Raw genomic sequence first — 25,344 nt, 5'->3', positions numbered from 1 at the left:
TGTAAGCTGTAATAAAACATTTCAATGTGATAAAATTGTTGAGACAAGCACTTGTGTAGAGGGTTTTCGCTCTTGAAACCAGACTTTTCAGGACATAGTGACACACGTGTGTGTAGCTAAGATCAAGAGTCAAACCTGAATTTTGAAAATGCACAAAACAAAGGCAAAGTATGACAATTCATATCCAAAAGGTGGCAAATAGTGGGGAAAAGCATTCTGTCAGTTTTTACACATACAAATATAGATGCTTCCACGCAGATGCACTGCATGGTACACTTAAGCAATTAATATCTACTCATGCTCTGTGGCATGTTTAAAAATAGTGAGCAGGCCAGGTCGATTCTGATTTTGTATTAAGATGGCTAGAGGAAAATATTTAAGTTACTTTGAAGGAGGATTCATAGTTGGGGCACACATGGCAGGAGCTTCAGTCACAAACACTGCTCAGCTGGCTGCTGTTTCAGTAGGAACAGTGACTAAAGTGATATCTGTATTTAGATCTATGGGGAAAATATCAGTAAATCAGGTCAGAAATTGCAGTCGACAGCATACATTTGATGACAAACAGAAGAACAACTCTTTCTCAGGTGACTGAGAATAACGTGATCAGACTGTCAGCAGGAACAGTCCTTCCACAGTTACATAGAGAGGAATATTATAGGAGGGCTGCAGTGCATAAACTCCTCATTACAGAGATGAATGCACATTTGAGAGTTCAGTGGTGCAAAAACCATCAGCACTGGTCTAGAGAGATGTCTACAGAGGAAAAGTGCTATAGTTAGATGAGTCATCCGTCACCGTGTTCTCGATAAGTGGGCGAGTGCATGTGTGGCATACAGCGAGAGAACAATACAGGCCTGAATGCTGGAACCCTACAGTGAGTGGATCCAGTGGCTTTGTTATGCTGTGGGGTTGTTGTGAGTGATCACCTTTATCCTGCGATGACATGTTTCTATCCTGATGGGAGTGGTCTCTTCCAGGATGATAATGCCCCTGTCCATAGGGCACCGTTGCTCACTAAGTGGTTTAATGAAAATGATGTGAATCACATGCTATGACCTTCACAGTCATCAGATCTCAACCCATCTGGACACCTATGTGACATTTTAGACCGGCATGTTAGAAAGCGCTCTCCACCACCATCATTAACATGAGGGAATATCTTTCGGAAGAAGGGTGTTCATCCCTCTGGTAGAGCTTCACAGACTTGTCAAATCAATGGGCACTGAGGCTGTTCTGGCAGCATTTTATGTTGATTTTTCCTTTAATTTGTCACCCATCTGTATTTATTATTCATTCTTTTTGCATCTGAAGATGTTGATCTGTCTGTTTGGGACAAATAACACTGGAGTGGTAGTAGTAGTAGTGTGTTTTTATGATATTTTATTGATATGACGACACTAACATCTTGTCTAATGGATGATCTCATTTAGTTGGATAAACACCTTCTTGTTATTATCTATGTGGTAGTTACATTTTATGGGCAGACAGAAATGTCTACTGTCTGATCAGAATCAGAATTACTTTAATAATCCCCAGGGGGAAATTGCTTTTTGTTACACACAGCTCCAAAAGAATAAGAATAAGAATAAGAATAAGAATACGTGTGTCTGATGTGGAACTTCTTCCTGTTTGCCTGTAGGTGGCAGTAGAGGGTAACCAATCACCACAAGGTTTGTTATTGCGTCCATCTAAGGATGAGATCATCCTAGTGCACCACTCCAGCCTGGACTGAATCAGCCCGCCCTGACGACTACAGTCAGAGCAATGAGCAGCACCTACACTATCCAGCCCCAGAGCATTATATAAGGTACTGTGTTTGTACCAAGTGTCCAAGCAGCCAGTATCATGTCTCAAGTACAAAAACACCACAATCAATGTATGATCTCATTAGATTCAAACGACAGTAAGTGGCCCTGTGGCCAGTCTGTGTGTGTGCAGGTGTGTGGGTGTGCGCACAGATGCATGCACGTTATATATCACTAAAAAGTGCTCGAGTCAGTAGCAAGGCCCTAAGTCTATCCCACTATAACTCTCAATTAAAGAAAAATCAATCACGCCCTATGCCGAGGCCCCTAATCCAATCAGAGCATTATGCTGTTTGGGGGAAACATCAGACACAAGCAGAGATGGCCGCCGTGCTTTGTGATTGTCTTAATTGGATGATTCACCCTGGCTTTGAGAGGTGGTCGCAGGCTCCATCCTCTCTGGAACACAGTCTTGATACCCCTTGCCGACGGAGGGAGGACAGAAAATAATTCACCCTTTGTCTCTTTCTCTTTGTGTGGTCACCTGACATTCAAACAAAATGGATAAATTCATTAAATTGTGCGGTAAAATTAGATTCATAAGGTTTCAGGCCCCTGAATTATTCTCCAACAACTGTATGTCGCATGGCTCCAACCTGGACGAGGTTGTGAAGTGTTGGGTTAAATGTGCACTATAATTTAAAAAAAAAAAAAAGAGTAATAATACAAATGGTTTGGGGTTGTGTGTGAGTGTTCGCTTGTGTGCATGAATGTGCCCTTGTGCAACTATTAAGGCACCCAGAAGGGCAATATATTGAAGAAATGCCAGAGACACTGTAACAGGATGTTGAGACGATACGTCTGATACTTATTTTGTTTCACATGACAGATCAACAGTTGTTTAAGTTACCTTATTAGGGTAGTTGGAAAATAAATATTGGCCTTCTATTTTAAACGTGTGCTACAAGCAAATGAAGTTCAGTGTTAAAGAAACATAAAACATCCAAACAATTTTATAAGGTTCACTAAAATACTTTTAACAATTTCTAATCATGGGTTAAAAAGACAAATGCCATTTTACTGGATGGTCACCAACAGCAAAACAGCCAACACACACTAACAAAATCACAAAATAAAATTCTCTTTCTGAGAATTTACTCAGTCTAAATGTTCAGAATGATATAAAGTACTTGAAAGACGGAACAATATCTCAATCTGATATAGTTGACTATATTTCTGCACACACACACTCACACAGACAAACACAGGCTGTGACATCCTAACCTCTCTGTAGGCTTCATCCAGTGAGCAGTTAACTCTATAGTTCTCCACAGGAGCCAAACTGCTGCATCAGGTATTCTCTTTGAAGAGAAGGGAACAAAAACCATCACACAATGTGTGTATGTGTAGACCGACTATCTCCTGTAATCCTGTACAGTACACACTCCAGACTGCTGCTGGAAATGATCGTGTGTGCTCTACCAGTCTCTAAAAGTGTGTCAGTGAACACAGCTAAACAATAATGCCCAGTTTGCTATTTATGAATTCTGTGACGAAGGTCCCCCTTAAAACACAGGCACAAAGATAATATGCACTGTAACCACAGTTATGTTTTTAACAGTAAATAGGCTACAATGCAATAAATATTCTTACCCTTTCCCAAAGCAAACAGTATGATATCCTAAAATAACATTATGTTACTGTTATGTCAAATCAAAAAGAATATATACATCTAAGTACCAAATACACGCCATAAATGCATAGCAATCATAGTATATAGTAATACTGAAGTGATATCATGTTATGGTCAGCTGTGAACGCGCATTCCTGCACAGAAACCGCGAGCACGCGCCGCTGGACGCGCACCTCGCACGTCAGGCAGCTCTCGATGGAACAAAGGAGAAGTGGACGAGGCTGTTTTGATCCAGTCAAGGAGGAGGAGGGGGTCCAGAGCATCACTTACAGGATGGAGGACCATCTAGGATTTCTCCCCTTATCTCTATGGCTAATAAACGGGATGACGTCATCCTGAACGAGGCGGACCGGGCTCCAGAAAGGGGGCGTGGCCTCAGCGCCGTGACAGCCGTGATTGACAACCCGAGTTCGCTGATTAAAGGCGCCATCAGCCACTGCTGCCATGTGAGATGTGGATACAAACACATGGATACAGATCAAATCAGAATTATGTTTCTATTGTGAAAAACCATCACATCAGTAACACATTGTAATTTCATGAATATAACGCTTATTTTTGTACATATTAACATATAAACATACAAACTGCAAGTTAAATACAAATAGACCAAAAGTCAGGTGATATTATACACCAGAGTAATATTAGAGTAGTTTCAAACATCCTAAGGACCTCATAAATGCTCCTCAGGGTGTTTTCTTGAAATCCTGAGGTGGCGCCACTGATTGAAAAACACTATTACATTGTACACATTATTCCTTTAAAGTTTTGTAGTACAGATACTACAGATGTAGTATCTGTACTACAGATGTAGTATCTGTAGTACTTTTAGAAAGCACAATTTATATCCCAGCACTGTAATTAAATGTTAAAATGTACTTTGGAGGTGAAACGATTTGTTGTATGACAGAAAATCCTCACCGTTTTGATGATCAGTGAATCTTATGAGTATTTTTCTCAGCAAAAATGTCCAATGTTCATCAAGAATGAGCTTTCTTTGTCTTCTATGATATTAAACTAAATGATAAACAAGCTATTCATGTATGACAACTTAGGCTCTGATTAAACTATGATGGAGATTTTTTTTTTTTTTAATCATTTATGTCCAAACAATTGATTAATCAAGAAAATGCTTGACACATTAATTGCTAATGAAAATAAACGTTAGTTGCAGCCCTCAACAGATGAAAAAAACAGAATTAGCAAAGTATAAACCTGCAGCACACCTGTAGTGGCAGGTACACCAAGCTGTATTCTGCACCCAGAGGTGTGATATGTAAACACCTCTCTTTGCCAACACTATCTGACTATGACATTAATCCAAAAGCCAAAACTAATACAATCGACTTCACAAGTTTCCTTTGTGTTGTCCTTCTATTTCTGTGCCTCCGACCAACATGTCAGGACGTGTCCCGGCCTCCACCTGCGCTGCACACACACACACACAGCCCCGTCCTGTTGGACTGCAGTGTCTCTTTAAAAGGCGATCCCATGCACAGGATCCAGGGGGCTGGCCCTTGATCGACTTGCATGCGCGTGTCTGTGTGTGAGCGTGTGTGTATGTGAGCGTGTGTGTATTTGTGTGTGTGTGTATGTGTGTGTGTGTGTGTACGCAGCGCTGTGTGGAGAGCAAATCGAGATACAGTAGTAACCCGGAGTGAGGTGGCAGTCTTATTCCACATCGACACTGACTTGCCCTGCACACATCCTATCAGTCTTTACATCGCAGGGCGCACTTGAGGAGTGAAAGAAGAGAGAGTCAAGATGGCATCTGGAAGTGGCCGTGGACAATCCGGGATCTAGTCTCTTCTGGGTATTTTCATTTTGGCACCACGGAGCGCAAGTGACTGGCCGTGCAAGGTATTTCATTTAAAGTGTTCCGAGCGGATTTATTTCCCACAGAGATGAGGTTTGAGCACTTTCTCCTCAGCCACGGATCCACAGTGGGTGGATTCAGACCCTTGCACCAGGACGGGATTTCGTGTAGAGCTTCAATTCACGAGCAAGTAGTGTTTTATAATGAAGTGGGGCTCAGAGAGGAGAGGCGCATAGCTTCATTTAAATCTTTGTTTTATTTCTAAGAAGTCATTTATTGTAGCTCCATTGACAGAAATCGGTTAAAGCTGCTCAGTCAGCCGCCGTGTTGTATCTGTGAGTCTGTGTTTTGACTTGGCTCTAACCGAATGTGTTGGGTTGATTTTTTCTTCCTTTATGTCCTCAACAGGCGTTAATAACTAAGTTGCTCTTGGCCCTGTTGGGACTTCGCTGGTGTGGAATAGCAACAAAGGACGGGAGCGCGCATTCATGGGACGCGACTTTGACAGCTCTTCATTTCTTGTCTTGTAACTTTATTGCCTGGCAGCGGGGGCGAGATTGTGACCGGGGCAGGGGATCATGGCTGAGGCTTCGCTCCCAGACCCACTCCCGGACTTGGACGTGGTCATCGACCCGGACTTCGAGCCCCAGAAGCGGCCCAGATCTTGCACCTGGCCGCTGCCACGACCAGACTCGAGCGCGGTGAAACCGGAGAGCCATGACACAGATATTATACCCGAGGAAGAGGACGATGAGGAGGATAGTGCCACCCCCACGGCCATCAGTGTCAACGGCTCTGGCGTGGCCTCAGAGGACCACAGCAGCAACAGCCCCGTGGCCGATGGAGCGCTCTCCTCCCCCGGCCAGGACAGCGGAGGCTCCCCGCTCTCCACGCACTCCCCCACGGCCGCCTCTGGCGCGCTGACCCCCAGCAGCCTGGCTGCACAGCAGACCCCGAGGAAAGCATCATCTCGCCGCAACGCCTGGGGGAATCTCTCCTACGCCGACCTGATAACCAAAGCCATTGAGAGCGCGCCGGACAAGAGACTGACACTGTCCCAAATTTATGACTGGATGGTGAGATCCATCCCCTACTTCAAAGACAAAGGCGACAGCAACAGCTCTGCAGGATGGAAGGTAAGAGTCGTCCCACTCACCCACCCAGCCCCCCTCCTTCCTCCATCAAAACAAAAACAAAAAAGCATGTGGTTTGTAAACCCACTGACGCGCACACACAGGCACACGGGCACGCACACAATTGTGCCAGCGCAGTCGTGTTTTTAAGAGCGTCTATTTGGAAAGTCTGGCAGTCATTATACCTCTCATTATCATTCTAACGGAAATTACAGATCAGTCAGAAAACGTCGAGCAAATGAGAAAAAAAAATCACATCAGGAAGGCATTTGAGATCATTAATCTCTTTAAGCAGCGTGGGGTTTGGTGACCTACTCATAATTATCTTTTAAATTGACCAAAAAACGTGATGTCTTGTACTTATTCCCAGACATTTAATTGACAAATGAGGTTGTGCAGCTTTGACTGAGACAGCATCAGATGCGTGTCCTTTGTCCCTTCTATTGGACGTTTCTGATGAGTTATGTGCATAATATTCCTCTGAGGCCCCACTCACAGTCACATGGCTGGAATTAGAGCAAACACAAACGTTGTAACCGGTTTGTCTGGAAACACAGTAGCCTATTTTGAGTGATGCAACCCCGTTTAAGACCTCAGAGAATGATACAATTACATAAGACAGTTTACTGAACAGCAGCTAATCCAGTAATAGGACAAGGAGTGCATGTAAACAAACTAATGCTGTGTGGAACAGTGTGAGCCCTGAGAGGACCTCTGCTAAAGGCAGAACATCCACTATGAAACATCCATGTGGTACACCTACAGTCATCTAGTCTCTTTCTAGATATGAACAGTGAGATTATAGTGACATTATGGTTTTGCCACCTCATGTTTTACACTTTTATATTTAAGGGGCAAAATTTCTGTCATGCTACTGTAACCAAAGTGGCATTGCCCTGTTTGCCATTTGTTATGTAAACCTTGGCAGGGATCTGTCAGTCTCTTGGGTCAGGTGTGGAACTGCCAGGGCTGCTGATCCTGCCATGGGGAATTACATAACTACTGGGCTGCCTAGAGTTTAGGTGAGCTTTTTTTTTTCTTCTTAAAGGCAGTTATCTGGTCACCCAAAACGCATATGGGACCCGTGGAAATAAAAAGAGGGGAGGCGACGGTGGGCGTAGAAGGTCAGAGCACAGACATTAACACCCATCAGAGGCGGGAGGACCAGTCCCGTGGGGGCGTGGAGCCTATAGGCCATATTTTCAGGGCTTCTCAAGTTTTGCTATGCGATATGCTTCAGTGAAGAGCAAAGAGGGAGGTTGTGTGTGTAGCACCACTAAGTCAAGGCCGAGTTCACCGTCACCATGCAGGGCTGTTACTCCTGGAATTTCGGGCATGAGGGCCAGTCTGTCGGTGGTTTAGTGTTACACACGGTCTGTCAATAAATCTCGGCTGCAGCTCACACTCTCTGCCTTTTTTAGTTTTCTTATGAGAGACTCTTTTCAAAACAGACTCCAGTTGTTTCCCCTGTAAAGCCAGAGTTGTGGCAACATACAGTATCTCCAGTGAAGTGCAGTTAAGATCAGTATTTAGAGAGACTTTTCTTTAGGGTGATGGGTCTCTGCAGCTCCAAACTGACAAGCAGGTTCCCCAGCATTAAAGCCTGAGCACGCCACAAGCTGCAGTTAGGTTTTAGTGAAAAGCCCATGAAACCAAAAACGGCCCGCAGAGCCAGGTGTTCAGAGGACTGCCTCTGTACAGGGTCTTTTTCAGAGCCCTTTCACTCTCCGTTTCACTCTCAGTGACTCTTAGGTTTCACCTCCACACAGAGCCCAGTTTGAACACCTACAGTTTCATGCTGTCAGGGCACCTTTGTTGAGGAGATTTGCTGAGCAAATCCTAGTAATCCCCCTGGGTTTCTCTCCCAGGTTCCCACTTATGTCATTCTGTTTCATATCTTTGTCAGTTAACCATTAGCCCTGCTAAAAGTAGGTTAGACAGTCAAGCATAACATTAGGAAATCTTTTATCACCTGAGATTGTCTTTAACTAAGAAAAGCGACTGCACAAGCTTTTAATAATAACACAATGTTTGGTCATTTACTTACTTTTACACCATGGAGAATGCAGCTTTTGTGAAATGGAAAGTAAGAAATAAGGTGTCAAAAAAAATTGATTCGTATTGGTGTTGAAACACATGTATTTATCAGCACTGCAGGGCCTCCAGCCATGTTTTAGAGCAAAGGTGGGCTACCTTGCCTAGAAGAAAGACCAGCGCTCTGTTAACATTGTATAAAGTAATATACTTTTATGAAATACAACATTTGTCCAGATATGGGTGGTTTATGTCCTCAACACCTTCCTGAAGGAAACCCTGTATTTGGGTAAGAAAAATAAATAAACAAATCTTTTTAGTGATACATTCTGAGATAAGGCAGTCATTATAAATAAAATAAAAATGAAATTGAAAGCTTGCCAGCTTAAATATTGGAGCCTTTTTTTAGCCCCACACTTCACACCAACACAGCCTGTGTTAGCATTTTCCACCAGGGAGTCCTGTCTGAAGCTCAGGCCTGGTGCTGCTGAAATGTGTGCTAAGAGAAGCTTTGGTATGGTGGGGGAGTGACGGGCCACATCTCAAAATAGCACCTGTAAACACGCCTGTAACACTCTCAGTGTGTGTGTGTGTGTGTGTGTGTGTGTCTTTCACCTGCGTGTCTTTGCATAATCGAAAGATTAGGTGCACCGGCGTGTATTTGTGTGTGTGTGTGTGTGTGTGTGTGTGTGTGTCTGTAAGTATTCCTGGCTGCAGTGAACCTTGTGCTCTAGTGTTACTTAACCCTGCTGTAACAGGCTCCCTGTTCCTAGCAGCTGCCCATCACAAGCCAAGACCTAGTTATGTCACAGTGGCACTCCGCATAAATGCACACACACACAAACACACACAGTATATGTCTGAGCATGTCTGTCTGTGTGGGAATGTATAGCAGGTTTAGAAACACACACGAGAACACAAGCTGTCAACTTCATCTGAGGCAGAAAGAACTGTATGTTCCATGAATGTAAGTAGGCATACATGTCACCATTAAAGCCTTGTCACCTTAAATGAGACTGCTCAGCTCAAACCACGAACCAGTGAGTCATAACCACAAGTGTTAAATACACCTTTCTCATTTGATCTGCCACTTTACAAAGAGACCAAAAAGCAGAGGTTCATCCACCCTTCACAAACACACACATACAAAGAGGCTGCAACGGTACATTGCCCCATCTGACTTTGTCTGGAGGCGTACGGAGAACAGACCCTCACAAACCCGCCGGGCATGTTGATTATCATTTTAATGGCTTATGTGTTGATTCTTTGGGGCTGAAATTATTTATTGTTCCTATCAGAGCAGGATGGGGGTTACAAAAGGAAAGGGGCTGCCAAAAAAAAAGAAAGCGACATTAATCCTTTCATTGGCTGTCCATCAATGCAGAATGGGGGTGAGCCTTATGAGGGTGATAAGGTCGCGGGTGCCAGTCATCAATATTCCTGCAATACATGGCTACTAGTGGCTGGAATTTAAACTTGTAAACATTATCTGAGATCTATATGAGATGACTGGATACTATGGAAATTCTTATAATGCTGAAGAAAAAAGGTTCGATGGGAAGCAGGGTATGTCCATGTGAATTTGTTTGTGTGTGTGTGTGTGTGTGTGTGTGTGTGTGTGTGTGTGTGTGTGTGTGTGTGTGTGTGTGTGTGTGTGTGTGTGTGTGTGTGTGTGTGTGTGTGTGTGTGTGTGTGTGTGTGTGTGTGTGTGTACTCAGGTACTCAGAATACAATTTGGAGGCCTCTCAGATGGATCTGGCACTGTGCCAAGCTGGGGGAACTGAAGCAAAAAGGCAATAAAAAAGAGGAAAGGAGGGGGTCGGGGGGGGTGTGAAGACAGTAGAGGGAGGAGAAGGGAGGGGGAGCTGAAGGAGTAAATTAACAAGCTTTGCTCTAAATTGGTGTATTACAACTGCCCTCTGGCTGTGATTCCCAATGGAGGGGTTTGTGGGTGTGTGAGGCTAAAGGGGCGACGGGTTATGGGAACCCACCAGCTCCAGACACCCCTCCAAGTCTGAATAGTGTCACCCTGAGCAGTCAACCTCTGCATGGAGGAAAACCCCAAGGCCCTGTTCTGGTTCCATTTCCAATCAATGGACACATTTTTTATGACGCCTGAGGAGTTTTGCTGCAACATTTTACATCTGAAAATTACCCCAAACTATGCAGACACATGAGCGTTACACCTATACGTGACTGTTGAACATCTAAATCCGAAGTCATTTATAATAATCTGCTGCTTTAAAAGCCTCCACTCTTCTTTGAAGGCTGTGGCTTGAGAACCTGGCTGCATGGATCTGCTTCCATTCAGCCACAAGAGCTTTATTGAGGTCAGCCATGGTTTTGGGTGATAATGTCTGGCTTACAATCAGGCCTCCGGTTGATCCCAAAGATGTTGGGTGGGGTTCAGGCCATGTTCCCTCACATCTAACGTAGAAAACCATTTCTGCATGAACCTCTCTTTGTGCAGGTGGGCTTTGCCATGTTGAAACAGGACAGGGTCTTCACCAAACTGTTGTTATACTGTTGGAAGAACATGTGATTATGTGCTGTAGCACTACAACTTCCCTTAAAGGAAGAGTTCAACATTTAGGGAAAATTCATTGCTTTCGTGCCATAAGTTAGAATGAGGCTTCATACTTCTCTGTTTTTAAGTCTCCTGTGTATTTGCAAGAAAGAAAGAAAGAAAGAAAGAAGAGCAGATTTTTGTCTCTCTCATTGCGTTTCTCGTCATTTTGATTTTTGCGTCCTCACCATCCCAACCATGTCACACTCCGCTCGATCTGCTCTCCTCAAAGACACTTCTCAATTATTCAGTGCACGCGGGATGAATTCAGATCACTGTATTAATTTTTAAGAGCCTGTTCTTGGCTATAGGCTAACCCTCTTTCACAGTTTCTGTCTCTCTTTCATCGCTCAAGCTCCTTTTTTTTCACTCCGTTCTCTTTCTCTCATGCCATCCCTCATTATTTTCCTGCCAGCTCTCTCATTTGTCTGGATGTAAAACACTGTGGTGAGCAAAAACAAGCAGTTCCCCTGTAGCTCGCCACTGCTCCTCTCAAGCACAACTCTTGAAATCCACTGTGGCCTCTAATGAATGGAGATAAATCTTGGGCCTCTGCTTGTTTCACACCACACTCCCTCGACTCCTTCTTGTCTTTTTCTGGCCATCATGGCAACTCTGCAGCATCTTTTGAGACACTTGAGACATTATGGCCACACTGTTGTTGTTGCTGTGAAAGTATGCCGGTTGTAAAAGAAATGAATAGTCTTAAAACCTCGATGTGGGCCAGCTGTGCTGAGATGTGTGCAGAAATCCCAGAGTTCGAGGCAGATTTTAGACAGTCTTAAAATTGCTCTACATGACGATGATAGTTCAGGGCAGACAGCTCACAGGATTTATATGTTGTGGCTTTTGTGTGTGTCTGAATGTGTTGAACAGACACGGACACAGCAAAAGAGAAACCAGCTGCCTGCACAGGCCCAGTCCTTGATTGCATCTAACATACAAACACACGCTGATTACATGCTAAAGGTGGGGGCTGGGATTAAACAGGCATTTTGCCAGTTGTGAGTTCTTGCAGAACATACAGTAAGTTAAAGGAACAATTCCAAATTTGGGAAAATATGCCTCTTTGCTTTCTATGCCACAGCTCGCAGCCAGTTAGCTTAGCTTAGCACAAACACTGGATGCAAGAGGAAACCATTCTGTTCAAAAGTCAGTGCCCTTGTAAAACTGCAAAACCATCATTTTTACACTTTTTGCGCAGGGTTAAACAAACAACACATAATGTCCCAATTAGTTAACTTTAGAGGTGCTGGCAGGCAGATTTCGTTATCTTTAGACAGAGCCAGGCTAGCTGTTTCCCCCTGTTTTTCAGTCTTTGGGCTAAGCTAAGCTAACTGGCTGCTGACTATAACTTCATATTTATTAAGCAGATAGTAGTTAGATAGTAAAAGACTGGTTATACTGATGCTGTAATTTTCAGGAGCTCACCTGATTATAAGTCATCACATTTCTGAGAAAATTACTTTAAACTTGTTCCTTGCTGTACAAAACTAGAGCTAGAAGATCATGTTTCAGTATTTTTCCAGGGCCAGTTGAATCACCAACATTTCTGATCCTGCTATCAAAGCAGCCTCACACAAAACAATTGCTCAGCGGTTTATACAACATCAGATTACACTGATCTTTTCTAACTGTTGGTGCAAGAAACTAGTGTTCCAGTCTGATAACTATAGCAAAGCACACGGCTGAAGTTGCAAGAGTTCATCAAGAGCTGATGAATGGAAATACTGGTTGGAAGGAAAGAAATGCATTGTAATGAAGCAAACAACAGACAGGGGATATACAGGAAGTAGAGGTCTCTTTTTAACATCTAGTACAAACATACAACATACCAGCTCAGTGTGGTAGAGCTGATGCCTATTTGTCTAGTGGTTACAGACTAGTCTTTAGCTGGAGCACAAGGGTTTAACCTTTGCCTGTGCTAGTGTCCTTAAAAACTAGTCATTTAATTCCCTCCAGCTCTGTATTTGACTCTGACCTTTGACCTTTCCAGAGAAAGGTTAAGCAAAGACCAAATTTCTCTAGCAGGATCAGTAAATTATAAGGCACAGAAAAGTTTTTGTTATGTCAGAGAGCACACAGAAACACCAGTCTGACTAGAAAATCGTGCAATGGACATGTCACTCCAAGACATTTCGTCTGCATCTGGAAAGATAAATAAAACATCTCGTACACCAGCAATTACACCTCACCCTTAGTCCCGTTTGGACTGTCTAAATGAGATACCTGTGCAAATATACATATGCAAAACAAAAGTGCTGCTGGACAAAAACACACTTACACTCACACTTCTGCACACAGTGTTTGCAGAAGTAGTGGTTCAGTATTTCTGTCTCAGGTATATATCAAGCAGCTGTGCTAAAAAAAGAATCAGTTTTTATTAAACAAGTATGCATGACCACTTTCCACATGTTTATATTTAGGTGAAATTGAATTGGCTGGGCATTATACTGGATGCATCCTTTTGACAATTTTTAGAAATATGCTTATTTGCTTGCTTGCCAAGAATTGAATGAGAAGATAGATGACGCTCTGTTATATGCACTGTCAACATGTAGCTAGAGCCAGCAGTAAGTTAGTTTAGCTTAGCATAAATAGTGGAAACAGCTAGCCTGGCTCTGTCCAAAGATAAGATAAGTCAAGTTAAGTTAAGATAAGTTGTGATTTTACAGGTTATGTACAGGACAATTTATTTGATCATGGGTGCCAGAATCTTATAGTTCACTTTATAAAACAGCTCATATTTACCATTAAGACGTGACACTGGTGTCAATCTTCTCATGTAACCCTCTGCAAGAAAACTAAACAAGCACATGTCCCAAAATGTCAAACTACTCCTTTAAGTAAACATGCAATTCAGTGTTTGTCTTTCAGGTGGGACAATAAAAACACACCTCATCAACATCAATTGTGTCATCTACATTCCCCCCCATCTTCTCCGTCTCTTTCCTCCTCTAACTGTTTGCATTTAAAATGTTGATGCATTGATGCAGCAAACAAAACAGTGGCCTCGAATACAGTAAAGGAATTTTTTGTTTATATCATACAGGAAAAGGGCAGTGGAGCACAGGAAGTCTCACAGGGCAGAAAAGGAGAGTCTTAAGGGGTATACAGTTAATGACTATCCAAATGACTGCTGCCCCCTAAGCTGCTGTGTGTGTGTGTGTGTGTGTGTGTGTGTGTGTGTGTGTGTGTGTGTGTGTGTGTTCATACATGTGCATGCAGGAAGGCATGCATAATTGTGTCAACAGGGCAAGGGAGGGTGGTTGTTACATGTTTGTCTCCATAGCAACTGATAACTTGTCAAGCAGGTGGGGGGACGACTCACAGTTTGGGTGACAGCTGATAACAGAATGACCCACTGAACACACACACACACACACACACACAGTCAAGCAAGGCCAGAATGGGAGGTATGTGCAGTCTTCTCAGTTTCTCCGATAACCACATTGCTGAAGTGGGCCCCTTGCCTCTCGGCCGCCTCCTCCGCTGTAATTGACTCTCTCCACCACCACACACACCATCATACCACACACACACCCAGCCATATTTTCATAAGCCATTGATAGTGTGTATTTTTTTGATACACATAAATTGTATGTTTTTGTGTATCTTTGGGGAAGGAGTAGCAGGTGAAGGTCTGAGTATCTCTTTCTCAGTTCCCCATCATCATCTAAACTCTGTCAACAGTCATCTGCGCCTGGCTGATTTGAAGTGATCATCTCTGAATTTGGCTCGCCAATCTGACTCTTGGCTTTTAAACTTTAATTTGTTTTCTTCTGAGCCTGTCTCTTTCAATTACACCACTCCACCTATCTGGCATCACTGAGTCTGCAAAGGATGGGCTGAGCTACTGTTCCTGATTAACATTTAATTGACTACAACAAAGCTTTCTGTGTCAGAGGAGGGAGACAGAAAAAGAAAGGAGGTGGCGAACGCGGGGTGGGGGTGAAAGTGATGTGCTGCTGCATTATCATGGGAAAAAATCACTTTCACAAGTCTTACTCTGACTTGCTCTTAAACCCAAGATTATCTGCTTTCCTCCTACTGTTCACCCCCATCTCTGTTGTGATGGCTGTGTTTTTAAAGACATGGGATGAGAGAGGCGGGCACAACATGCAACACTGAGGTCATGTGGCTAGCGTCTTGACCTTTTGGTCATCAGGACGGCCCCAAATCGTAAAAGCTTTTAAAGTTGCCGCTCTACACCCCTAATGTCAGGTCCGTCCACACAGGAAGTGGTGCATTTCATGTTTCTGTCACACAGGAGGATGTTTGGGTACACAGAAAGAATTTGGGAGTGAACATGAGAGGTGATGGCCATTATGGCAAACAAAAAAACATGCATGTCATCACTGGGAAATACTGCTTGATTGACAGGTGATCTCTGGGAAATGTAGTTTAAAATCATGACTGCTCAAAGATCTCACTAAAATAGGCGAATGCCGAATTTAGGACTGAAACCTACAATTATTTATTACATTATCGATTAATCAGTTAAAATGCGTTTCCCAGACTCCAAGGTGACATTAAAAAAATACTTAAAACTGTTAATGAAATTGCTTTTGTTCTCCAAGCAATAATTCTAAGCCTGAAGTTCTTAGTTTTGCTATCACATAACACAAAGAAAGGCAGAAATCAACAAGTGTTCATAGATTTTAACCTCATTCAAATAGTATATTCTGTCATGCAAAAAGCCAATGTGCACTTGTGTATAATCTGTAGACTCAGAGTTAGGGGTGGAAGCTCTCTCCAACCACAGAGATGGCACTCCCAGATTTGATAAGCAAAGACTGAGAGTGCCATCAAGCAGCCAGCCTGCCTGCCACCTGTTCAACCCACAAGCTATCTATCTGAACACACAGGATTCTCTTGTCTCTGTGAAATCCTATAGGTCAGAGTCACACATGCAAAGCGTGTCAGTTTCTGGTATGAATTACACAGCTCAATGTGTTGCTGTACATATGCTGGGCTCCAATGTTCCACACCCTCCATGCATCATTAAAACAAGGGAATGATGTTTTCAGTTCTTTCTGGGCATCTGATAATAGTTCCCATAATGTCCCAGTGGTGATTTTTCTGTGTGTGTGTGCACGTGTGTGCGTGTGTGTTGGCCTTCCAAGGCCTGTGCAGATGTTTGCTTGTAGCTGGCGGTCGTCAGTCCATTGTGTTAGTCGGCCTCAAGGTCCCACACACACCAGCCTCTGAGCACTAATCCCACTCTTCATGAAGTCACAGCTATGGCCCTGGACTTCAGAGATTATGTGTATGTCTGTGCATGTGAGCATTTGTGTGTGTGTGTGTATGTGTGTGTGGAGGCGGGTGACTGTTGGATGAAGGCGAGCCATTGTTGAACCTCTCCTATCCACCGAGCACTGAGAGAGACAAGGCTAACAGCAGCAGCTGAAGTTACATCAAAGAGCGTGTGTCTTCATGTGCTCATCTCTGTGTTCATGTAAAAGCTTTAAACATGTTCAGATGCATGCATGAACAAACGAGAAAATTCCCTTTTTGTTTGTTTTGTGTAATTTATGCTTTCCGCATGTATCAAATGTGAAAATGTCAGAGGTTTCCCTGTTTTTCTTACACTGCTTGCACGAGAGGCTAACTACACAGAGAAAACACGCGAGAGATAGGAATTCAGTTGGACAATTTTTCTTTCTCACGTCGCTCTTTAAAAAGCTGGAATCCATCTGCACTGCAAGCTGAAAGCTGAATGTCAGATCTGTTGCATCCACTCGTCATCTCTCATCTTTTAGTTCGCTTATACACTTCTCATACTTTTCACTTATCCTGTGAAATATCTCAACATCTACTTGACAGATTGATACAATTTTTTTTTTCCCCTAGCGTAACCATGAAGTTGACATTGTGGTTTCGAGTGAAATGCCACATCCGCTGTTGGATGAATTGTCATGAAATTTGGTACACACATTCATGTTAACCACAGGACGAATTTTAATCACTTTGGTGATCCACCAAGATTTCATAGCACCATCATCAGGTCAACATTTCGTGCTGAGAACTAGCTGATGACTTGAGTCCTCCCTTTCAGCCTGACCTACCTATTACAAATTAGATACCAGATGGCAGTCACCACTTTTATCTGATTGGGTTCCTGTGACGGTAATCATATCTTCAACTTATGAGAGGATCAGGCAATAAATTACCTGGTATCTGTGCAAGAACTTCCAGTTTTGCTGCCCGTTGTCATATTGGGATGTAAAAAAAAGGCAAAGTCACAAGTCAGATTAGGAGGTCACAGTGGATCTGAGGAGCTGGGCCTCCTTCCTTTTCATTTCTCCCCTCCTCTCGTCTTATCTGTTATCATTTATGAGGCCTAGGTAAACCTTTGTGTTTGCACACCTGGGTTTTATAAGAGAGAGTGGGGGGGGGTTGATAAGGGTCGACAGATACGCCTGCAGAGTGCAACAGCAGCAGTAGATATGGATCAATCTAATAAGCATGCCCCTATGGTTTTGCTGACCGTGCACAAGCTGACTTGACCTTTGGCCAAACAATTTTTGGACAAGTTTGTTTTATTGGTGAAAGATCTGAGAGCTGCAGAGCTGACAAAAGAATCTTGTAAATGAATTCAGCTCTGTTAAGGCTGAGGTTAAGACTGTGGAGTTAGTGAAATGTGACTCTGGGGTCGTGGGCAGGGGCATATCTACCTTAAGCTGACGAAGGGAAAGGTCGGAACCTGACTGCTGGCCCAGTAATAACACAGAGAAAGGTTTCTGCTGGACCTCTCACCCACAAACCTACAGTCTCAGTTTGACATTGGGCAGCTGATTGCTGAAAGCTATGAACCTCTTCCACCTTCTCCCACATATTTTGCTCTGCTGAAATTCAACATGAGAGTGTTGCATTTGATGTCCAGGTCTAAAACATAGGTGGTACACTAAGGTAATGCGACCAAGGTCACCAGGTCAAATCTTTGGACTAGCTCAGTATAAAGGAGAAAAACTCAACAGCTACTGGGGGAAATATCCATCAACAAGGCACTGGAGTGCGTTTTTTTGTTTTTATGTCCTTTGAGAGCTTTATTAAGCTTAGGAACCATTACTGTTATTAATGTGATCTCAATCATACTCTCCACATCCATGCGGCCGCAAGGATCCATGGATTTAGAACTTGAAGATGTCCATATTCACCCACAAACTTGTGCTAACTTGTCTGTCTTTGCAGATGAGTATAAAAAGAACCACATGCACCCCTGCTGTCCATTTTTACACTATGGTTGCCCCTAAGGACAGACGGTGTGTGTATGATTTTAGGCTGCTGTTTGACTACCTTTCTTTCTCAGAAAAAAATATTGTTTCATGTTGATTCAGGAAAGCTGAATATGCACTCCTTAGCCAATAACATTGAAAGGAAAATGCAGTATGAATAGTTGGAGAACTCTGCTGCAACCATTAGTGAATGCATGTTATAGCAGATTTCTGTCTTTGCTTATCTTTGTTCTTCTGTCCCTATCCGTCTCTCACCACGTGCCATGCTTTTTTTTTTTATCTGATGCGGGTAGCTGGGCAGAGAGAATGCCCAGTTGTGTGTGTGTATGTGTGTGTGTGTGTGTGTGTGTGTGTCTGGGTCTGTGCGTTTCATTGCTTATGGGGGCATGAAATCTCTCCAAAGCCCCAAGGCACATTGGGCACTGCTCTACCCAGACACAGAGCCTTCCTCTCTGTCTTACACACATAAAAACACACACACACAGTCTCCCTAAACCCTTCTTTGCACCGCGTGTGGTGCTGTGTTTGTAGGCATTATGGGTGCATGCATGTGCGATTCCTCTCAACTTGTAGCTCATCACTCTGTTCCCACGGCGACCTTCATCCCAACCAGTGAGCCATCTGTCCATCAATCACTTAGTCCCTCTGTGCTGCTGAGGAGAGTAACCGATACCCAGAGACTCTGACCTCAAGACCTGGAGGGTCTCAAAATGGCTTCATGGCAAGGACAGAATACTGGATACACAAATGAACACGCATGTACTTTTGGAGAGAAACAAGCATACACCAGCATACATATATGTAACATGCATTTACACACATAAAACTGTAGTAATACAGTCTGTAAACAGCACCCACAATGCCATGGAGACATTCTCTAGTGCACATTTCTTATTTCCATGCTCTGCTCCAGGAATTTGAATGCGGAGGAGCCCTGGTATAGTGAAGGCTTTGTGTTCACTATGAATATATAGGCACGTGTGTGTGTAGTACTATACACAGGGGGGGGGGGGCTGGGCTAATGCAGGGGAAAGCCCTGGCCTCAGCTGTTGTTGTACATTTTCCCCCAGAGAGATCCTCACTTTCCCTGCACAGCCAACTTTCTCTCCTGCTTTCCTTTCTGGAGGAAGCCTTCAGGTCACCGTGACGTGATGGGACTTAAAGCAACAGAGTTGAGAAAAAGAAAGTGGGCCTCCGCCTTCTGCATTCTTCTCCCATTCCTCTACCTCCCTCCATTTCTTCTGTCATTCCCTCAGCATATTGGTGGTGGTGGTGGTGGGGGGGTGGGGGGGGGTTACGTACAGTGTTGGAGCTCATGTGATCTGGCTGGAAAGTCAAACAAGCAGACAGTATGTGCAGTCCCACCCTGTTACACTGTTAACGTCTATGTAAAAGACTCTACAAACTGCAGGTGACTGTAACCAAAGATGATTAATGGGAAAAAAAAAAACTTCCCAGAGAAACTTTGACACAGTTTTAAACAATAGCTTTTGTTGACATACCTCATGTCTCAGAGAGCCTTTAGTCTTCTAGTGGTGTATTTCAACTTAATCCTGTTGATAACAGGACACGTTTTTTTGGATGCAGAGAATATTTCATTTATTTGAGGTATGCATGGAAAATTAGAAATGTTGATGCTGGCCCCTCAGAGTCAAAGCATTAGTGCTGATAATTTTGAGTTGTGTGTTTTAATAGTCATGCAGTGGAATATCCATCGTAGACAAAAGACATTACCAACTTTTCCAACAAGAAGAGCCTCAGTGGAACAGGATGTGTTGTAGCCAGAGGACATCTTGCATTTTAAGCAGGTCACCTTCTCTCTACTCGTTCTGCCTTATTATTGTCAATATTACAATACTATACACCTGCAGCTGAAAGAGACAAGTTCATGCATACTCTCTTTTCATTTATAACTCATACATCATATAGGTGGACAAACTATGTAATCTATATTACCTCAAACCTTGTTGGGCAATTCTGTACTGCAATTTTGTGATACTTAGACATATACACTGATACCAATATATCGCAATGAGCTGACATCAGACCCTGCTATTCTTATTTGCAGGATGTGATAACTTCTTAGTATCCTCTGTTAAGGTGGGGGTATGTTTGAGGTTCACATTAAGTGTCATCTGTTCCAAATCGCCTCATATGAAGGCCAAGCAAAAAGTCAGCTACGTAGATGAGTGACAGACACTCCATGTGAACACTGTTAACATGCCCTAGTATGGTCCCACCCTCTTGTCTCACCATGACAGGGATCTGTAATATTGCAGCGTTCAGACTGGAGGGTCACAACAGCCCTCCACCCCTCTCATTTTCACAATACAGTATAATTATCCTGGACACCTCACTCTGGAAAGACTTCAGCGAGTTGAGTGCTGCTCGTTTCTTTCTTTCTTTTTTTTTTTCATTTCAAGTAGACGGGTCAATATTGGTCAGGAATCCATTTTCATATGAGCACTTGAGTCAATGTGTGCATTATTCATGAAAACCCATCACCCCTGATTGGCTCAGTTGTTGGAGGGGGGGTGGACGCCATGTATGGACCTCCAGTGTGAGACAGACCTGTGCTGACCACTGTATCCTCTGGGATGGATTATCGCTGTGCAGTGACATCACTGTGTGGTTGAAAGGCTTTTAGTCTGATTAATGTACAGTGTGTGTGTGTGTGTGTGTGTGTGCACTAGGATGTGTGAACCAGATACAGATCTGGTGTGTGAGAACGTTTTTGCATGTGCCTATATGTAACTGCCTATATGTGGTGTAACTTTATCATGCACGTGTGTGCCTGTTTACGTGTGTTTAAACACACACACCCAATGATTCAAATCCCATCTTGTTCTTGGGTGCCATATTATAGCTTTTTGTCTTTCCTCTCCTTCCCATAATCCATCATTTCCAGAGTGTTTGCTCTGTTGTGGGAGCTGTATAAGCCTCCATCTCTTTAAATATGGGTTAGTGGGCCTCACGCTGCCTCTCTGCCCCCTCTTTTTTCTTCAGTTTGCTTTTCCTCGCTTTTTTATTGTCTTGCTTTTCAGAATCCATTTCCTTCCTTCCCGTTTTTTGCGGCCACAGCAAAACAATGGCACATAGGATAGACTAGGACTGCACTGTCTATGTTGGATGTAAATATAAACACTTACGTAAGGTTTTGTCTTAGAGCCTGCAGTTAGTTGGCTGCAGGTTGAACTTTCCATTTCGCTTGTTGCCAGGGATGCCCTCATCCTCTCTGCAGTGGCATCATGCTGTCAAAGGTGTGTGTTTGTGTGCAAGTGCACGTTGTGTGTTGTTTGGTGCGAGTGTGTTTGAGAGATATCTCAGCGTCGCTGTCTTCAGGCTGTGTGTAGATGAGCTCAGTGCTTCTCTCGTCACTCTCAGACATAAACTGTACAGTAAATCTTGTACAATTTTGTTGATTTTTTTTTTTTATCTGGCACAAAGTCCACATTTATTTTTACCTTTTTAAGAATAACAACGACATACAGATAATAACGGAAATTCTAATGCAACAACAGCTCCCAGCTTTATCGTGGGATTATGAGGTTTAGCAGCTTCTGTATGAGTAATCATGAGGTGGATAACTGCTAAAAATGGATAACGCAGGTCATTTAACTGGTAGTGAGTGAAAACCACAAAGCCTCAAAAAGTCAACTGTTGGGGAATTCAGCATTTTTAACATGTATTTTAGGTTCAGGCTGACTTTCATACAAAACAGGTCAAGAAAAATAAGTTCAAGTTCAAGTAAAAACATGCAGACCACCAGAGACTTGAGTCATGAGGTGTTCAGGAAACACAGCAACAATTTCTGCCACTTTTGATATTCATGAGTGGCTCTTGATGATGATAAGGGACTGTTTTAGAGAGAGGAGGTGGAGCACAGACTGCTCAGGCTCAGAAAAGGCTAGCCAGGGCCTCGGGCCGGGAAAGGAGCAAGGACAAATATGGGGCACTAATCCACTCTTTAACATTAGCCAGTATTAGCCTTCATCTGTCTGCAGTTGTAGCGCCACAAGACACTGATGCTGAGAGCAAATGAGGAAGGAACAACCGTTTATTTTTATCTGTTTCCACACTTTGCCTTTCTATTTTTTGTCTCTCCGTCTCAGCCCCTTCTGTCTTTCTTTTGCTCATTTTCTGTAACTCTCATCTGTCAAGCTCACCCTTTCTTTCTCTGTCTCTCTCATTCTCTCTGCTCTTGTATGATTACTGAAAACTGTATGGAGACAGTGCAAGAGCTCCGCGGAGAGCAGTCGATGCCATTGGCTGGCTGGCACTCCACCCCCACTTGTGATTGGCCGCAGGCCTCAACGTAAGATTCAATCAGCTGGGTGGAAGTGTATGTAGGTCAGTGTGTAGCGATGTGAGCCTTCTCTCTCTCTCTGTTCCCCTCCTCCACCACCTCGGTTTGGTGAACCGGCTGTTGTGTTAATTGGCCACGTTCCAACTTTCAAACCCAGAGAGACTTGAGGCAAGAGAGGGAAGGGGGAATAAAGCAGGGAGGTTAAAAGAGGAAGGGAAGTTGAAGCAGCGAGGGGGAGGAGAAGGAAGAGGGCAGAGGAGCATAGGTGGGGGGAGGGAATGGTTTAACATGGGGTGCCCTGTTGCATTCAACAGTGCAATAGTACAGTGTGTTAGTCAGTCAAACACACACACACACACACACACACACACTATCCAAACAGACAACTAATGGCGAATATAGCAGCACAGGGTATTTATTTTCTCTCTGTTTGTTTGAGAGGGAAAGGGAGGATAGAGTTATCAAGAATAAACTGTGACATGAAAGAAGGAAAAGGGGAAAGAGACTGGAACGCTGATTTGATTGTCTACTATTTCAAACCTTTCATGTTACCCAGTTTACGCTGTAGGTTTCCCAGCCACTGGCTCCTCACTCAGACGCTGATCACAGGGAGTCCTCACGGAGCCACTGACCACAAATGACTTAGATAGAGGATCGTTTGGATATCTGCCGGGATGTGACTTTGTGGACACAGTAAACCCATTGATACGCACAGCTACCCCACACGTCCTATTCCAGTTTTTAAAGTGAGTGTGCCGCCCGAGGAGAAGCCTGCACGGCGCTTCTGTACTCGGCTACACCAGTGAATAATTCACGCTAACCCAAATTCTTCCACAGTGCTTACTCTACCCCTAAGTGCTCCCACACAGACACAGAAACACACACACACACACACGCATACTCAAGCACCCCCAGTAAGTGGTGGTCCCTAGGCGTTGCCCATAGTAGTCTAACCCAGACAAGCAGACTGTGAAAAGCAGACAAAATAAAGTCTTGTACACCTCACTTTACTACTCCCTCTGCAGCCATGTCTGTCTGTATACTTCACATTAAAAGCACCCCGCAGCAGTTTGTGTTCTCTTCAGCCCTCCCTTTCTATGTCTGTCTGTCTGTCTCTCTGTCTACACATCTCGCCCTTTTACACCCGCCTTCGTTTTCTTTTATTAGGAACCCATCATTTCGTACAGTAGTACTCGTTGCGTTTTAGATGTAGCCCTTCCCACAAGAGGTAAAGTACATTCCTGCCTGTCTGGGTTTCTCTATTTCCTTTTTTAAATCTCGTCTCTCTTGTCTCTGTCTTCGTCTCACTCTGCCCTAGCTTTGAACTTATTATGGGGGATGTAGGCGACTGTTCCCCACCCACCCACAATCATGCACACACACATGCACACACACACACATTGGGTGACTATAGCCTGACTTTACCCTCTTACTCAGCCAGCCACTGACCCACTTAGTGTGGAATAGTGCACCAGACGGATGGCAGGCTTTTTACTCCAGGGCACTCTGGGAAAACTAAGCTAAAAACAACAAAAGATGCACATGCATACACACTCACATACACACAGACATACAGTGGACAAGCTTAGTCAGAGCCTGATCATGCAGACGACGGAACGCACAGTCGGCTTTGGTGCCATCAAGTATTGCCATACCGGTCAGTCCAGTGATGTCATCACTTGACAAATCAGTATACCTGGAAACGCAGCCACGTCTATATCACTCTATTTGTGAGGACTTTGAATGTAGTCAAACCCCTGGTTTCTGACATTTGACTTGACATTTGAGCCAGCAGCCAGTTAGCTCAGGTTAACATAAAGACAGGAAATAGGGGGAAACAGGTAACCATGATCTCTCCAGAGGTAAGGTCCCCCTGTTTCCAGTCTTTATGTTAAGCTAAATGGCTACTGGCTCTAGCTTCATATTGAACAGATATGAGAGTGATATCAATCTTCTCATCTAACTCTCTACAAGAGAGTAAATACCAGTTTCCCTAAAATGTCTGACTATTCCTTTAATTTGTGCATACTTCTTTAGAGGATACAGTTCAGTATATAGCAACAGTTACATAACACCCCCCCCCCCACACACACACACACACCCACACAATGTATATAATATATATATAGACTGTGACCACACCACGAAACTAAAACAAACCCTGATCATTTTGCGGCACACTGAAGACAATGCAGCACAGACGAACACCATCCACAACAAAAATGTTTCATTTCGTGATTTCACAGACTGCAAGACACACGGACGTCATCCAGCTCAGAAAAACTGGAGTTTATTGTGTTACAACACAGGAGCACAGCTGCAGCCAGTTCAGCTCTTTCTTCCACCTCAATCTCGTGACCAGACAAGCGAACGACAGACCGACAAACTAATGTAACACCACCACTTCCCTTTTCCTCTGGTTATTTCAGTCAGTTTGAGGCCAGCGGCTGCTGATTGCTTGTGCCACGCTGTAGTGACTGGGGCGAGGTCAGCATGTGAGTTCAGAGGGGTAAAAGTCACAAGTTGTATTTTACTCTGACATTGCATTTCTGACACCTGAAACCACTTTCCCTGTACAGGCTGCACTATGTTCTGTGCTGCCAATCATTTTTTTCCATTCCTTGATTATTTTTTGTCCATGTCATCCCCTCTTGCACCCTCTTTCTTAATTTTACTTCCTTATTGACTCGTTGTCCAAAGCAGTGTGAACTTGTTGCGTGACTAGCATTCACAAGCAAGCCTTTCATTACTATGAGCGTGTGTGTGTGTGTGTGTGTGTGTGTGTGTGTGTGTGTGTGTGTGTGTGTGTG

The 25,344-nt window shown here is 43.7% G+C and overlaps 1 protein-coding gene across 2 annotated transcripts in view; it reads left to right on the top strand.

Annotated features, from left to right (window-relative positions):
• The first annotated feature begins 5,098 nt into the window (after positions 1-5,098).
• foxo3b (forkhead box O3b) overlaps positions 5,099-25,344 on the top strand; it is a 43,337-nt gene continuing 23,091 nt past the window's right edge. The window contains exons 1-2 of one of the 2 annotated variants that reach the window (XM_070849656.1): positions 5,099-5,301; positions 5,804-6,393. In XM_070849656.1, coding sequence (XP_070705757.1) covers positions 5,836-6,393 — 558 coding nt within the window. In that variant the 5' untranslated portion in view covers positions 5,099-5,301; positions 5,804-5,835. Of the gene's footprint in view, positions 5,302-5,665; positions 6,394-25,344 lie in introns of both variants that reach the window. The other variant, XM_070849655.1, reaches the window with a different exon arrangement.

This window comes from Pempheris klunzingeri, chromosome 18, assembly GCF_042242105.1.
Source record: "Pempheris klunzingeri isolate RE-2024b chromosome 18, fPemKlu1.hap1, whole genome shotgun sequence".
NCBI lineage: Eukaryota > Metazoa > Chordata > Actinopteri > Acropomatiformes > Pempheridae > Pempheris > Pempheris klunzingeri.
This window is presented reverse-complemented; position numbering and strand designations above follow the sequence as displayed.